At 43.0% G+C, this 17,626-nt stretch overlaps 1 protein-coding gene across 1 annotated transcript in view; it reads left to right on the top strand.

The window, feature by feature from the left end:
- The window catches only part of MGLL (monoglyceride lipase), a 51,794-nt gene that overhangs the window by 16,991 nt on the left and 17,177 nt on the right, over nt 1-17,626 (top strand). Inside the window, exon 3 of the mRNA XM_065749269.1 lies at nt 502-608. Within this exon, the coding sequence (XP_065605341.1) occupies nt 502-608 (107 nt within the window). The remainder of the gene's footprint in view (nt 1-501; nt 609-17,626) is intronic.

Raw genomic sequence — 17,626 nt, 5'->3', positions numbered from 1 at the left:
TGTTTAGCTGAAATTTCATCTTTAAGCGTGCTCTGTAGCATTTGATAGTGCTGCAAAGTAAAAAGTTAGGGACCATTTGTGTTTCAAATCACCAGGAGATACCAACTCCATGAAACTCAAGGGCAGCATTCCCACTGCAAAAGCAGTGTGAAAGCCTCAAAGCCACGGTGTAGTTACCCACCCCAAGGACTGATGCTGATGTCCATCTGCATTTCGAACTTGTAGCAGATCCTGGTTGCAAATAACAGTCTGTCCCATGTACAGCTGACTTGTTTGCGGTCTGCCCTGCTGCCATCTGTTGAAGATTGAGCCGATGTTAGGTTAGGATGGCAATCTGTTTCCCCATGTTAAAACTCCCATCAGCCCTTATTTAACTTGCCTTGTATTTGCTGATATCTGAAATGCTGTTGCTAAATTGAATGTGCTGTTTTTGCTTGCGGCTCTGAAGCCTTTGTGCGTTGATTGCTGAGTTAATGATTTATACCTTAATGCTCCATTTAGGGCCCTCGTGTTTATCGCTCATGGCGCTGGGGAACACTGCGGCCGTTATGATGACTTGGCCCAGAGGCTGACAGAACTTAACTTGTTTGTATTTGCCCATGACCATGGTGAGTAGCCTAAAACAGTACTTGATTTACAGCAGCTCAGGACTTTACTGAGGCAAACGCCATTAAAGCTACTCAGCAGTGAGAGAAAAGTCAATAAAATACATATCAGCATAAATGAGAAAGGGAGTATTCAAAGCTCTGTAATAATCTGCATACTGAATCTATAAGAGAGCAACCCTATTTCTCTGGGTTTTCCTCAATCTTATCATTAACATTACTGCTGATGCTGATTTAACCTCTCTGTAAAGGACTATTTCTCTTTCACCTGTCACCTGGGGGGTGAGGAGGGATTGTCCACTGTCGCAGTGGGACTAGGAGCCACTTTTGCTGGATTCATGCTGCTCCTTGTACTGAAAAATCACAGAGGAGGGTCTGAAATGACAGCATAGCTTTCATACAGCAGCACAACTAGATAGCTGCACCCTTGGAACTTAAACAGGCATAGAGACATCACAGGCTTTTGTTTGGAGACGTCTCGACAGACCAGCAGAGACAACAGAGCTGGCTGTAGACCAGAGCTATGCTGGGAAAGCACCTTGTGTTTCTTCAAGGCTGTGCTAACGCTGCCACACTGCTCCACCCTCAACCTGTAAATACCTGGGCAATGCAGAGCCATGTAGGCTCACTGTCCCTGCCTTTTCCAGCTTGAGAATCTCTGCTCTGCTCCATTCCATGATGTAGGTATGCTGAGTATCACCGGATCTCCTGAAGCATTTGAAGCAGGACAGATTTGACCCATCTATCCTGCTATTTGGTAGCATCATCTCACACTTGACTCATAGAATGGCTTTGGATTGGAAGGGACCATAAAGATCATCAACCTCCAGTTTCACTGTTGTGGGCAGAGCTGCCCCCCACCAGATCAGGCTGCCCAGGGCCCCATCCAGCTTTGCTTTGAATGCTTCCAGTGATGGGGCATCCATAGCTTCTCTGGGCACGCTGTGCCAGTGCCTCACCACCTCTGAGTAAAGTCTCAGCTTCAGGTCTTACTTGTACTTGGAAGTCTTTGTTTTTATCCCTGCATATCACTGCCTCTCACTGCAAGAGTCAGTTTTGAGCTGACAGGTGAAATAGGATGATCTTCCACTGACATTGGAAAGCATACTGTAATGCAATGGGAAGTTCTCCCTAGCTCTCCTCAAAGGCAAGGTTGCTGAACTTGAGCTTGCAGATCCTGAAAGCTGTTGAAGGGAGAACACATGAGACACTGCACCATTTAGTCTGAGAGAGGAAGGGCAATGTCTCAGCAAATTCAAATACTCAAAGCTTCACCATGTTTTTGCTTTCATGATTCCTTTTCACTCACAGCACTGTACTTGGTGTGCAGAATTCTCCCTGACAAAAACAGGATCCAGTCCTGAACATGTAACTACTGTCTGTGGTTTTACAGGCAGTGCAGAGCTGACTTCACAAGGACAGTTGACCTGTGCAGGAGTATCTGATGACCACAGGCATCTGTTTCTCCTTATATAGCCAGAAATGTTCAAAGTGTGGTCTCATTCACATCGGTATACTTCCTTCTGATTCAGACGTAGGCTGTTGGGAGCATGCAATCATCCTAGCAGAAAGGGTCTCCATTCCTCTTTTGGTATCTATGTGACACAAAGTTCATGAGAAAGGCAGCGGCATGGACCCGTGCTGCTCACCCTGCAGCTGCACTCAGTAGACCACAATGTATGCAAAAAGTGATGGAATAAGGCCCTACGAATTTGTTCAAATGCCAGGGCCCATCACCCCAGGACTGTGGTTGCTCCCTGTGCATGCTGAGTAGGCCTTCATTCCTTGTTCCCTTAATACTCAATAACCATTTTGACAAGTGTAATTGAAATAGCAATATTTGAAGCAATGAGTCTAGAAAAAGTGATAGAGCATTGTATTTATTGCATGGATTTGGTACAGAGAATGACTCTTCTGTAGGTGGGAAGGAGCTTTGGGGTGAAGGATCCTGTCAGGTGTTTATTGTGCTGCATAAAGAGACAGTTATTTGCTCTTTTTCCTTGACTTTTTATTTTTTTTTAATTTTTTTTTTTTTTACTAGAGAAGCATAGGTAAGTTGTGTTTTTCTTTCTATAGACAGAATTGTTGAATCGATCATTTCACTTAAAACACTTCTGGTTGCTCGGTTGCTTAAGAGCATCATTCTCCCTGTCAGACCTACAGTATTCGTTGTCAACTCAGTTTGGTTTTCTTCATCACAAGAGGGAGAGGGCAAAGAGGAACCTGACAGCAGAACACTGAAGATGCAATTGTACTACACAAAGAGCTCATTTAAATGAGATTGGATTCACTAAGCTACAGAGACAATTAATGTATTTTAGTCTCTATAAAATAATATTTGCACCTAGAGAGGTGAGTGGTGAGGACAGAACTTGTCTGGAGTAATACAGTTACAGCCTGAGCTGAAGGACAGGGTCTGGGCTCTGAGCACCTGATGGAGCTGTAGGTGTCCCAGTTCAGTGCACTGGAGTTGAACTGGGCAAACTTTAGGGGTCCCTTCCAACTCCAACTATTCCATGACATACACACCTCCATTGCTAAATCAACCCAGAGCAAATGGAAGACTGTAACATTCCCCCACCATTTTCCCCTTTCCAAATCACCTCACTAGTGTGTTTCCTCTTTGTGTCTTTGGATAATATTAGTTTTTCAAATGCATTAGCAAAATAATTGCTTTCTCTTTGTAATTTCTTATGATAACTCTTAAGTACTTGGCATAGTTTTTTTGACCTGGATTCTTGTTCTGGAATACTCATGGATATATTTCCCAATTACAGCATTATATTATTCATGCAGTTCCACAGCATGGCTAGCATGATTTCCCAAATGAGTTGAGAAGTTGCTAGGGCTGTAGTATGTGTGACTTGACTGATTTATACGGTGTCTATCCTTCAGTCAAAAGGAGGAAAAATAATTTTCATTTATACTGCTGATTCTGTAAAAGCTCATATGTGGGCTGTAAATCTAGCTGAAGGCTGCTCTGCACCACTGTTTCTTGTTATGTGAGGCTACAGCAAAATGGCTGGTACATCACAGGGTAATAGTGCCCATCCAAATTTGTGTCTTCCTATTGGCATCAGAAAAGTGGCATTGGCTTGGTTCTCTCAGCATCTCAGAGCATGTTATTTTTGCATTTGCTCTTTCAAATACTTCACATTAACCTCTAGACAGCTGTATCTCATAGCTATGTTTTAGAAACTTTGCACATTAGTGGTGATAACTTATTTCCAGAAGACCTCTTAGGTCTCCTTTGCACCTAACATTGATAAATTGCTTTCTTTAATATCAGCCTCATGGAAGAGAAAAATGCTATTTCTTTGTGTGATGCAGCATTTCATCCTGTGGTCTCTTGCGTTTTGAAAGGCAGGTAATGGTTTTCCACGGTTACTGAGTGTACTCAGTCTGGAGCTTCATGAGTTAAGGTTGCTGAGATGACCCCACTATGTATTTCCATAAGGTTCAGCTTTGTTGAAACTAAATTTCACGTTTCGATTTCCTTCCTATTTTACTGTTTTATTACAGTCAACATTCTGATGACAGACAAAGAGACAGACAAATATATTAGGTTATTGGCAATCAATTTAGGGAATCCCTCCTAGAAGGAATACCCGTGGGAGATTCATCAAACTGGAGTGATATGGTAATTCTTCACAGAGCTGCAGACAGATTGCAGCTCCTTTAGTTACATTATAATATTTTAAGGTAAAGCAGAGAGCCAAGGAAAATGAGAATAAAGGATAGAGAATGTGTCTTTGTTTCCCCTAACCAAGCATTTTCAGTTGGTGAAGCACATGATGTTCCAGCTATCCTTGTCTCACTTCTTGAAACATCTCATTTGCTGAGATCTTATTTTGTACGGTTGCACTACATGGCCTGAGACCAGAACAACCACAGTTTCACCTTCAGAAGTGCACGTCAGCTAACAGGGGTTACAAAAGCATTCCACGATCCATGGCCCCCAAAAATACATTCATATAGCTCTTACACTTCTAACAATGATGGCAGAAGACGTCTTTTTCACTCAGAATTGCAGGTGCTACCTACGGGTAATGAGTAATGGTCTTCTGGTATGAGGATGAGGAAAGTGAATTACTACATCCTAACCAGGCAGCAGATCTTATCCTTTAGATTTGGTTGAGGACAGCACTTTGCAATGCTGGTGTGCACTGCAGATGGGCTAAGAGGACCCTCTCAGACACCTACTGCTGCTTGTGCTCCCCATTGATTTCCTCATTGCTTTCTCTATTTAAGTGTGTATTTTTAAAAAGCAGAAAGTAGCTGGAGGCTTTTAAATGCTTCAAATGTTACTTGGTGGTGGTGGCTTTTTTTTTTTTCAAGTGATTGCTGTGTTGTTGTTGCAACTGTTAAAAGACCATTTTGTTGATGAGAACAGAAGGCTTTTATTTATTCATAGCACTGGGAAGGATTGGTCTGATGAGAAAGGTTAAAAAGGACTGAACACAAATTGGGAGGGGGGGAAGACTAAGAAGGATGTCAGCATTAATAAGAGCATTAATAAAAATGAGGTGCAGTGAGAAGGAAGTGCTCATGGACACTGGGATGAGGGAATGTTCCTGGAGAGCAGTGCTCCCGATGATGTGAAATCACCATGGGTCTGGAGACATCAGCGTTGCAGGAGCACAAAATCACTGTTCTCTCCATGAATCCTACTTTCATTCATGCTCCCAGCAGCAGGAAGAACCTCACCAAATAGTTGGGATCTACTTGCACTGCCAACTTGCACTACCTGAGCTATATCAGCAGCCCTGCTCTGAGCAGCTGGTCTGCTGCTGATGTGCCCATCCTTAGAAAGATCTTTGGCTAGGGAAGAGAATCTAGAACTATCTCTGTACCTGTATCAGTGTGTTCTCTTTCTGAATTTGTGAAGTTGTTCACCTACCAGTGGCAATTGCAAGGCAGGAGACCCAGTAGCCAAGGTAAATTCCCCTCTCTTCCTCTGTATTTCCTCTGCATGAAGCCCAGCTCTTCACAAATCCTCTTCACAAAAGCTTTCTTTTAATATTTTTACATGTGGTTCCAAACAGAAGATTCCTAACCTAGAAGGAAATTTTTCAGAGCTCCTAATTAAATTCCACAAGTACATTCCCTATGGAGAAATTAGCCCGTTTGTTCTTCAGATTATCTCCACTTGTCCATCTTTCAGTATTTTATGATCATTTATTTGGATTGGAAAGAGAGCTGCTAAGTGGTGATTAATCTGTCCTGCCGTGATACAAGTGTATGGCATAAATCTTTGTATATATAGCTCCAAAAAATACCAGACTGAAAGCGTGTGACAGAGCAAAAGTAATGGGGATATAAGGGAACTCTTAAATGATTCTTTGACCTTTGCTCTGTGTCATACGGACCTGCGAGTCCCTGCTGAAACTCATCCATTCTCCCCTTTTAACCCAGGGGATGATTGAGCCATAAACATGCTGCTATGTGAAAAGCAGAGATGGCACCTCAGGGGATACAGAAGGGAATATTCACTCTGGTCTTTCCATCACTCAGCTTTTCTCATCCTAGCATCCCCTATATATTAACAGGAGCCTATAGAAGATGGCTGTATGGATGGACTAGCAGAGCTCAGCCAGTGCTGGCTTATCCCTGTTTTGACTCCAGATTTGGTACGGTCCCCAGCCAGTCTATCTCTCCCTGGCCTTTGCTTCTCCAAATGTTGAACAAAGGTAGCAGTCAGGCTTATCTGCCCTCTAGGGCAGCAGTGAGGAATGCTCAGCATGCACAGGGCATGCAGGAGGTAAAACCACAGGGCGCAGTTACCGGGTGAGAGTTCAGATAGTGCAGAACATTGTATAATTCCACAGGCAGTTGGAAAACTATAGGATTCCAGAGCAAAGTCCTCCTATTAAACTAACAGCTAATAAGTAAACTTCCTCCTGCCATCCAGGTCTGCTGGCAGGTGACCACTGGTCTTGTAGCACTGATCTTCAGGCAGCAGTGACTATTTGCTAAGGAGAAGAGGCCTGAACCTCTCTGAAAATATGGGCAAAATGATTCATACTGGTAAAAGGTCCAACTTTCCCCATGCTCTTGAATGTACTCTTTCAATTGGATAGTGTATTTCCTCTTGCTGTCTTCCAGTCTGCTGCATGAGGTTGGTTTCTGTTGGTAGCAGTGAGCATGTTTCTCAGAGGAAATAGTCATCAATATAGACCAAGTGGTCTCTATGCATTTCTTACAGTACAGGGATGTTGAACTGTGCCTATAAACATACCAGAATATAGCATAGCCCAACCTCAGGGTTGTAACAGGCAATTGTGGGTGCTTTGGGGAGGGGTTTCACTAAACAAAACTGTTCTATACTGTAGTGATTTTTGAGCAGCTTGTCACAGACATCTGCAACCCAGTCTTGCTCTGCTGAAATCATCTCAGAAGCAGACCTGTCACATCAGCACCAGCTCTTTGTCCACACTGGGATCTTAGAATCATAGAATCATTAAGGTTGGAAAAGACCACTAAGACCATCCAATCCAATTGCAAAACCATCACCACATGGCCTCCTCCAACACAGCAAGCAGTGTTTCTTTCTGAGGAAAGCAGCCACCCAACAGCAAGAAATCGCATACCCATGGTGGCTTGTGCTTGATCAAAGGCTGCAAGCTGAGATTTGGAAATGTATGTGCGGCTTTTATTTTGTCTTGTGAAGGCAGATGAAACAATGCCGTCAAGCAGGGAAGCAGCTAGACCACAGCAAACTAAAAATAAACAGATGATGAGTCTGAGTATGACCAGTGTTTCTGTAATGGAATGTTTTGCTTAAAGCATTTGAGTTTGGGAATGGTCAAGGGTGCTCAGAGGTGTTTCCCTTCCCTCTACTCCAAGGATGAGTTCGACAGACTTGCTGAGAGTAATCTGGAAACCATGCTTGATGTGAAAGGTGGGAAAGCACAGTGCTGAGTCATGGGAGTTGGGAAATCGTGAGAGCTGGGTTCACTTTTGGCACAGACACATTTAAAAGAGACAGCTGAGCCTCTGAAATTAGTTGTGTAGTGTCATCTAATGTGTGCTATGAAAACGTGCCAAAAAAAACTAAGGAGGCTCAAAGCAATCTTTCTGTTTATCTGACCATTTTTTTGAAGTCAGATAGGTTTGTCACATTATCAGTGATATAAAACAGGCCTATAAATTCCACGTGATTAACCAGAGTGGATGCAAGCATTGTTTGCATGAGGGGAAGGCAATGCAGATGCTCTTTCCCCATTGCCCCTGGATGTGCACATCACTAGACAATCACGTTGGACTGCAGCAAGGATTGTGAAATACTAGATATCGTTTCCTCTCTTCCCCCACTTGCTCTGCTACTTGCAACCACTCAGACATTTCCTCACTGCTCTAGACCTACCCTGTACCAAAGATTATTGAGTAAACAAGCACGTGTTATGCAGACGAGCAGAATCCTTGGCTTGGTTCCTGGCTAAGCTGAGTTGCTCTTGCTGCAGCTGAGGTGAGCAGGGGGAGGTGTGGATCTGAGCTGAAGCCTGCTCAGAGCTGGGACACCCTATCCTCAGCTCCGTCCCATCCACCTTTGGGCACTGTCAGGTGATGTGAAGAAGGCAATCCACAGCCAGCTCTTCTGGCCTTGCAAAAAGCCACAGTACAAGGGAATCCCTTCTGGGGCACAGCAGGATCTAAGGAGCTGATTTTTTACTCTGAAAGAAAGAGGCCGTGCGATCCGTCCTAGTTCTCCTAATTATTCACTGCTTATTAATGAGCGGGGGGAGGAATGTCAGTAGGTCATTCCATGAGATAGTACATCTTCTCAGCAGCTGCTTCTTGAACAAAGCCTCGCTGTTGGCCTTCACACAAGGAGGCGTGAGGCTGTAACAACGGGCCCTAGTGAGAGGGGAGACAACGGGAGAGGGAACAGAATGCTCCCTTTTTAACACAACTCTGAGCATGGAGCTGGCAGCATTGGCCACCTTCCAGACCGTGCTCCTCAACCTGTCACTGTTAACTGTTAACAGACAGGCTGCATGACAAAGATGTGTCATTCATTCAGGAAAGTTAAAAAGTTTCCTTCTTCCATAGGGGTTTGGTGCTTCTAGTTTGCCTTCCGTGCTTCTGCCTCTCAGATGAGAAATAGTCTCCATGATGCAGAGGAGTGGATCATTAAATTTGTGTGGAGTGCAGAGGATGCTGGGACTAAATGAGAGGAATTTTGGACAAGGGGTCCTGATGTTCAGGAATAGCATCCTTTATTCAGATAAATGGTGAGCAACCTGAAAGAACTGTAGATGTCCCTGTTCATTACAGGGGGTTTGGACTTGATGACTTCAGAGTCCTTTCCAACTCAAACAATTCTACAATCCTGTCAAATAGCCTTGACTTAATAAGCTCATTTCATTTTTCAGCCCGTTTTCTTGCTTCTGTGATCTCAAAGATCTGTGTAATTGTCGTCTATACTCAGTCTTTACGTATATAAATCAAGCATCTCCATGTCAGAAGGCAGGCTCAGACATATCTTGTCGCTGTGCTTCCTATTAGTGAAGGAAAGTTGACAACCTCCTGTAATGTTTTCAGCAGCTTCTTGCCCTCCCATAACCCGCTTTGCATGTGTATGCCTGTGTGCAAGATGGTTGAGGGTGGAAGGACAAGGACCAGATGTTTAATAAAGAGCTCAGGCTGAGAGAACAGATCATTTCACGTTACTAGATACATCTGCTCTCTGAAGCTGTTGAACAGATATCAAACTTGCTTCAGTCTTTGCTCCAGGGATCATTTCCTTTACTGGCTTTACACAGCAAGACATTAGTTCATATCAGCAAGGACATTGGCTTCAAGAAGCTATCTGGAAGAATATGTACCCTTCAGAGGAAAAAGCAGTAAAAAGAGGTTGCATATATCATCAGTGGAACTTTTTAATTAGTGGTGTGGATGATGGGATAGGAAGCACTTTCAGGAAGTTTACAAGGATATCAAATAGTAGAAAGCAAGTGCATGATAGAAGGCTGCTATTCACAGGGGCCTTGACAGGCTGAAGAAACGAACTGGCATGAAATGGGCTTTCAACAATGGCACTTGTGAGGTCCTGCATCTGGGGCAGAACAACCCTGTGCAGCAGGGAAGGTTGGGCAATGAATGAATAGAAAGCAGCTTTGCGGAAAAAGACCCGGAGATCCTTGCAGACAAGTTGAACATGGGTCAACAGTGTGACCTTGTGGTGAGGAAGGCCACCACATACTGGGCTGCACTGGAAAAACTATAGTCAACTGAAGAGAAGTGATTATTCCCTTCCATTGAGCATTTGTGAGACCACATCTGAAGCGCCGGGTCCAAATTGCTCCCCAGTACAAGGAAAACATTGACATACTGGAGCAAGGCCAGAGGAAGGCTGTCAAAACAATTAGAGTACTGGAGAACAAGATGTACAAGGAGAGGCTGATAAAACTGCATTTATTTAGCTTTAGAAGAGAAGGCTATCAGGATATTCTATTGCTGTCTACGAGTACCCAGAGTGGGAACAAAAAGGACCAGACTCTTCTTGAATGTTTGTGGTGATAGGATGAAGGAAATGACATATCACAGCTTGAGAAATTCCAATTAAACAAAAGGAAAAAATGTTGTCATCATGTGGGCAGACAAAAGCTAGAGGAGGACCCAGAGAAGTGGGGCAATCTGTAGCCTTGGAGATATTTAAAGCTCAAATGGACAAGGCCCTCTACAACCTGACAGAATGGCTTTCGGTAGGACCTTGAACTAGACAATCTCCACATATCCCTTCCAACCTCACTATGTCTATGGCTTTATTAACACCCTAAGGAACTTCCTAACTGCTAGCATATGGGACGTGTCTTCCAAAATTTAAATACAGGAGGTTTTGAAATGGGGGAAGAAATGACCCCTCTAAAAGCATGGTCCAGTGATCCATATAGTTAGGAACAGCTTTATCTTCAATGCCTTTTGATGCCTTTGCACAATGAGAAAAAGGAAGCATGTGTTTATTTTCACCTTTACAAGGACGTTTTTTTTCCCATAGCAACAGCATTTCATTAACATGACTAGCTTTGCTATTGTTTGTCAGTGGTATCTAATTTGGAGGAGGTTGTTTCAGAAGCTAATTACTGGTGATTCGTCACCTATAAATGTATCTTCATACAGATGTGGAGTTTGTCCTCCTGTAGAAGTACAAACGGCTGTTCTAAGTTATCGGACAACACTGGAAAAGTGCAGAAGAAAAGATGTTCTCTGTATGGAGCTCCTGTTGGGTTGAAACATAACCTAATTTCTTCAAACCCTTTTTAGATGGATAACAGGACCCAAAGAAACACTGTCTATCTCAGGCTGGTGTCTAGCTCAGTGCTAGTCTCTAGGAACAGGATTGTTGGGCAGTATTGTATTCAAAGTAAGCTCTTACTTGCACTGAAAAAGTAAGGCAAAGGACAGGTGGCTTTACAGAGAAAGGAAAATGCATAACTGGACTGTAAAACATTGTTATCCATTTCAGCTTAATTTTTATGCCCTTTGTACCCCACTTAGGTTGCAAATGACTGAATAAAATTGCTCTTGCTGGACTGAACAGCTACTGTAGTGGGGGAAACTACTCTGTGAAGAAAGCAAAACTTATCAGAGCTCCTAAAGAAAGAATTGCTCTTCAGATCACATAAGTAGCAATCTGTATGCAGTCACAGGAAGTCTCAATTAAGCTGCATGCTTTTTTGATCAAAAATGCAGTTGTCTCATTCCGTTTTTCACCAAACTGCTGCTATAACAGTTTTCCTGGGCCTGCCCCAGGCAAACTGATTGCCCTGTATTTGTCAGCACACTGTACGATGTTATTAGCTGGTACAGGATCTAAGCCAATAAAAGGGTCCTTACAAGTGAGGCATCAGACCCCATGGCATCCACTGGCTTCAGGGGACGTCCCTTAATGCTCCATGCTCTCAGAGGATGAGAGATACTTGCCAAAGTGCATGGAAGCAGTTGGTACACTGCTTTGCATGCCACGTAGTTCTGATATGCAGTGTTTGCTGGTTTATTTGCTCATTCATAACATGTGGTGTGTTGTTACAAAGCTCTGATTAAAATGAGTGGATTTTCTCCATAAATAAGTAACCACGTTGATTTTCCTGTGAGTATGTGTGTATGTTGCAGACTATGAACCCTTTTAAGTGTCTGTTCTCACAAGTCTGAACACCAACAGACATTTCTCTTTTTAATAAAAAAAAACAGACTGTTTTTAAAATTCAAGATGTTCTCCAGCAGTGGCCGCAAACAAGACACTTCATACTGCAGCAACACACCCCAGAAGCAAAATAGACAAAGAAGGAAGGGAAAAATGGTCTCTTTTTTTTTTTTGGATTCACATCTTCAAATTCTTCCCCTGTTAATTGAGTGGAGTGTTGTAGAGAAATATGTTTTGTCACCGTGTCGGGTGTTTTCAGTTACTCATGTTCCTCCTATTGCACATTCACTTTGAATGTGAAACAGAAAAAGCATTTCTTTGTTTATTAAAACATGCTATTATTAGGAGCACGGACAGGAGGACACTCCCTGGGTCATGGAGTGTTTTGTTCCTGCAAATAGCATCCACCAGTTTTTTTCACAAATGGCCCAAGCTCAGCTTTTAACCAAGTTTGGTTGGTAGCAAAGTGTGCTGCTCTGGGCCCATGCACCTCTGACTCTTAGAAATGCTCTCCCCACCTCTTGTCTCAGTGTCTTCTCGTGGGTTTTAAGGTTGGCTTTGTTATTTTAATAGGAAATTAATAAGACTTGGGCTGTTATTTTAGGGAAGAAAAGATGGTTTTCGCTGCGAAAGAGGTGTATGGGGAACTCTGGGAAACGTGGTTGGTGATTTGGGAAAATGATTTCAGAATTTAAAAAAATTAATCATCAAAACAGAAAGTCTCTGGCAGTGTGATACTCCTTTAGTCCATTAATATGCAGAGCAGAACATCTGGTCAGCTGTTGTTTGCTTTCCAACCCGGATGAGATTTTCCAGCACCGCTGTAACATTCCTTTCAGCCCTGAGCATTTTCTTTGTACAAACAAACTGAGGACTGCTAAAGGTCTCACAAAACCTATGGCCAGCTGGAAATAGTCTTCTCTGAAGGTGTGTGCACCCACTGTGAAGTCTTCTGCGCAGTCTGGTGGTCAGGGAGCCGCTTATAGTGCAGGAGTCTGATTTTGTAACGCACCAATCTGTTCACCAAGACATCAAAGGAGGACTGGTCAACCCATTTCTGTGAGCAGGTCTGTGCTGGCCATGGCAGAATTCATTGCAGTGACTCCAAAAATACTGCCTGCAGGCTCAGTTCATGGAGAAAGCTGCTAGACCCGTGGCATCCCTAATGCTGAGATTTATCGTGGGCACTTTCCAACCTGAGACTCCTTGTTCAGCTTAGAAAAACAAATAATGCTGAATTGTAGATGGTACAAAGAATCATTTTCAATCCAGGCCCCTTCAAATTGGCATTTTCCACGCTGCATTTGTTTTCTGTTTCTGAATTTATCAAAGGCAAAGCGTGCTGACGATTTGTTTCATTCAGTCTGCAGCCTGGTGGGGCCAAGCTTATGCTGGGGGAAGGGGGGGGAGATTGAACTGAGTCCTTCTGATCCTATTTGGGATGCAAAATAGCTTGCATAGCCCAGAAGCAGGATACAGGTCCCCAGCCTTCAACAGCACATTTGCAGTGGTGAGTTGGCGACCGAGGTGCAGAGATGCCAGCTAGGATTCAATCGCTGTCATCCAGGCATGATTTGAAGTGAGAAACAGAGCACAGAGAGCAGCAATCTGCCTGTTGGATTCTGACCTGCCTGGTAAATATATGTGCAGCAGGATTTCAGAGTTGCAGGGAGGAATTACAGAGGACAGTGGATCAGCTGCCAAAAAGCAGCTGAAACAATCACACTGAAATCAATCTGTACCAAGAGAGGACAGCAGTTCTGAGAGAATTATTGCTGCAGGACGAATTTAGTTGTGCTATTTTCTGCCATGCTACTTTTCCTGTGCTCCATCTTGTTGCCACACAACCCGGTGCCAGCTGGCAATCCTGGGCTGTCCTGGCACACTGTATAGGGCTGTCCCACCCGAGCACACTGCCTGACAGACCCCACTTAATGAGAAGAGGGGTTCTTAATTGTGTGGATGGGAAAAGCGGGTACCAGTTAGGGCTGGTAGGGTTTGGGTCAGCTGTAGCCCTGTTAAAAACAACAAAGGCTGTCCTTATTCCAAATTAATCCACCTGCTTCTTACATGATATAATCACTGAGTTTATGCAAAGTGGGTACAAAAAGCTGTCAGTGCTGGAAGAGTGCTATTTCCTTCATGCCCTGTCAGGAACAGGGACAAATCCAGCCTAATGAGGGTGGCACTGCCTGGTCATTAAACCACTGCCATGTGGCAGTGTGAAAGAGCGAAGCAGAAAGGAAAAACCTTCTCAGTGCTGTGGAACTCATGTTGTCCCAAGCTCCCTTCAGCCAAATCAGCCACAATTGCAATAGTACAGATCCCAAACACGGGAGCCAGGGAGCCCAGGTTTGTGAACGACCTTTTGGCAGCTCAGTTGGTAGAACACCTTGACGCTGTCTTTGAATGCTATAGCCAGGTTTATAAGCATTATCTTTGCTATCTATTTGCCAGTCGCTGGAAAAATAAAGAAGATTATATAACCAACTATCTGTGCCAAGATTGCTTTGGAGTAGAGAAATGCTGTACTCCAGTGCCAAGAATCTCACGGACTCAACATAACCCACCAGGAGCCCCTGTTCTATGTGGGAACTTGTGTTTATTTTAACATGCAAGTAAATTGGGTGAAAAAAGGCTCGGGGTTTTTTTGTTTGTTTGTTATTGATGTGGGTTCCCAATGGGTGATCTGTATGGAGGAGAACCTTTTGAAGAAAGCTTGAAAGAAATCTCTGCCTGTCCCCCAAGACATCAGTCAACAGCACGGAGGGAGTTACTGATGCTCCAGCTTTCATCTCTTTTTCTTCTTGATGCCTAATCTAGTGTTAGCAGTGAAGAATTAGGCTTGTCTTCCCTGAGATGAATCAATTTGATTGTTTTCTGAAGCATAAAAATGTTAAAAAAGTGATAGATAAAAATACAGATAGATAGATAGATAGATAGACAGATAGACAGGTAGATTGATTAGATAGATGATAGAAGAATAGGTAGATAAGGATAGATAAGGATAGGTAGATAAGGATAGATAGACAGATGGATAAACAGTTGTTTTAAAACTTAATTTAAAATAGCAGGAAGATTTTCCTTGGCTGCTAAAGAAGTCCTTATCCAGTGATAACTCTAGCTACCATTAATGGCATCTCAAGACATAGGTGGAGAGCACAACAGAAACTTAGACTATTCTTAAAATATATATCAGTGACGTATAGGCAGAATGAAACAGTGAGAGCCTAGATTAACTCCAGCAAAGTCCATGGAATTTTTCTGTGGTAACTGAGAGCTATTACTGGTTTTATGTCATCCCAGAATAAGTCTTTGAGGACTACCTCTGTTGTTAAATATACCCATCCCTTCTATACTCCACTGAATGATCCGCTCTATGGGAGAGAGAAATCTCAGTGCAACATCACAAGAAAAACAGTTTAAAATTATTATAGGGCCTTAAATAAAATCACTTATTACCTTATTGTAAGAAAATATATACTGTGTGCCTCACTTGTTTTTTATCTGACACTTACGTAGTGATTTTAATCCCATGGCAAAAAGAGATGAAATAGGAATGGCTTCACCCATCACAAAAGGGAACTCTTTTGTAGGGGAGCTCAACAGCTGCACAACCATCCATGCCAGCGTTGTGCAGCGATTTCAAGTCATGGTGGAGAAGGACGTGCCCTTCAGCTGCCTTTTGCTTTAGTGTTGCTGAGGGCTGGCCGCAGCGTCTGCTGTTTGTAAATGCAGCCTGTGAAGAGCTTATTATTTGCAGCATAAACACTCAGATGGCTTTTTTTCAGCATGTTTTCATGAGCAGCATGAAGTTCCAGGAACACTTTAAGAAAGTGCAATTCAGAGCCAAATTCAGCAACAGCATAAGGAATGGGCAAGTCTTGTAGAGCCAAGAGAACCATGCCTGCATCCATTAGAGATGAATTGAATCTTAACATCGGCAGTAACAGTTTGCCTTGTTGGACAGAGTTAATGACTGCTCTGATATGTACCAGGTCATTTTGTTTGTCATCTTTAGAGTACAGAAAAGATTTTAAATGGTTTCAGCAAGATGATTGGTTCTCTGCTGCCCAGCAATAAGGCACAAATAATTTTAGTATAGAAAATTGCCTGTTTCTTTTTTTTTTCTAACCAAGACAACAAACAATATAACTCTGTGTGTGCACTATTCTAAAAATATCTCAGCTCTGCAAATGTGTCTCTGATGTAGGCGGAGAAGGCTTTCAGTTTGCTGCACTCTTTGTGTGAGACAAGTGCATAAAGACTATCCAGCAAATGCTGAAAGGAAAATGATTTTCCTAATCTTGAGAAGGAAAAAGGATGATTCTGGACTTGTGTATTCAAAGCAAGACTTCCCTTTGATAAGAGGGAGGCAATTCTTCGGCAAATGCTTAATGTATAAAATGCTGAGGGTGGAGAGATACTGCTCGGTACCATAGCTAATGGCTTTATAACCTGGCTATTGTCATGGGAAACTGTATATTCACTGTATCTATATAGGTGGTACAAAAGAAGGGATGCTGAAGGCTGTTCAGACTGAGGAGAACAGACAAGAGTTGCCAGCAATAATATATCGCATGTTGTGATGTACTTCAGATCCTCAAAACAGATAAAGATGGAACCAGCTGTTGGGTTGAGCCTTCTCCTATAAGTTCTCAGTGCTTCCCAGATGTCTCAGGTGTCCCTGTCCTGTCCTTCACAGCTGCATGCAAAATGAAGAGTATGGACATACAGAGGGCAGGCACTACTGAGCGAATCAGGCTTGGTTTAAGACAAGAGGAGATGGCCTCAGGACAAGAGGTAATGGCCTCAAGTCGTGCCAGGGGAGAGTTGGGTTGGATATTAGAAAAAATGACTCAGAAAGAGTCATAAGGCACTGGCACAGGCTGCCCCGGGAGGTGGTGGAGTCACTGTCCCTGGAGGTATTCAAGAAATGTTCCACTAAGGGACATGGTTTATGGCCGTTGTGCTGATGGTTTGAGAGCTGGACTTGATCTCAGTGGTCTTTTCCAACCTTAATGATTCTATAATCCTGTTGCTGGGGAATGAAAAAAGCCAGTGGGGAAGAAAAAGCAGAATGGGCTCCCTCGCTGTGATGAAGATGCTCTCAGGGCAAGGAAGCTGCTTTGTTGAGCAGGGCTCTTTCTGATGGAATCAGAGGTGTTTCCTGTGTGTATTTGTTCTGCGAGTAGAACATTTGCTTTACATGTTCCTGAGGGTAAAGGAACAGCCTGTTGACTTTTCCAGATGTTGACTGTACTACTTTGAAGCTTATTCCTGTTGCTTTCATTGTTTGTGAGTCTGAATGGTGGATCAGATGTACTGCTTGTTAAATGAATAATTAAACTCTGGGGGCTTTGAAATCTAATATATTTAATTAATGAGCTTTGCTCACTCGATGAAAAAGATGTGTACTCGATTCATTATAAACCAAGTATAGTTTGCTCAGGAGTGAATTGTTCTGACAATTTGAAGTGTTTACTTGATCGTTATTTTCTTTCATTAAACCTCAAACAAAAAACCCAACACCCAAGCAGAAAATGAAAGCTTTGCACATTTGTTATGTACACCCATTATTAGTGTCATCTTGTGTATCGTATCACCCACATTCTCCATCTACGTGCTTTCTCCTTTCTCCTCCTCTGCAAAAATGCACTGCCTTACATTCTTGGATTAGAGTTAATTATTATGTTTAGATCTTGCAGTACCTGGGACCAAGGTCTGTGATGACGACCTACAGCTACACATACAACAAAAAGCAGTCCTTGCTCAGACAAGTTTAAATAGATCCCATAAATACAGGCATCAGCTGTAATGCCTTGTGACACCACTTAATTAGCTGCTACGACTTCCAAAATTAAAGCACTCCTGA

This window comes from Cyrtonyx montezumae, unplaced genomic scaffold (assembly GCF_038088225.1).
Source record: "Cyrtonyx montezumae isolate F1298 unplaced genomic scaffold, pur_monq_1.0 scaffold_6, whole genome shotgun sequence".
Taxonomy (NCBI): Eukaryota; Metazoa; Chordata; class Aves; order Galliformes; family Odontophoridae; genus Cyrtonyx; species Cyrtonyx montezumae.
The sequence above is the reverse complement of the archived record's forward strand: the minus strand, read 5'-3'. Positions and strand labels throughout refer to the sequence as shown.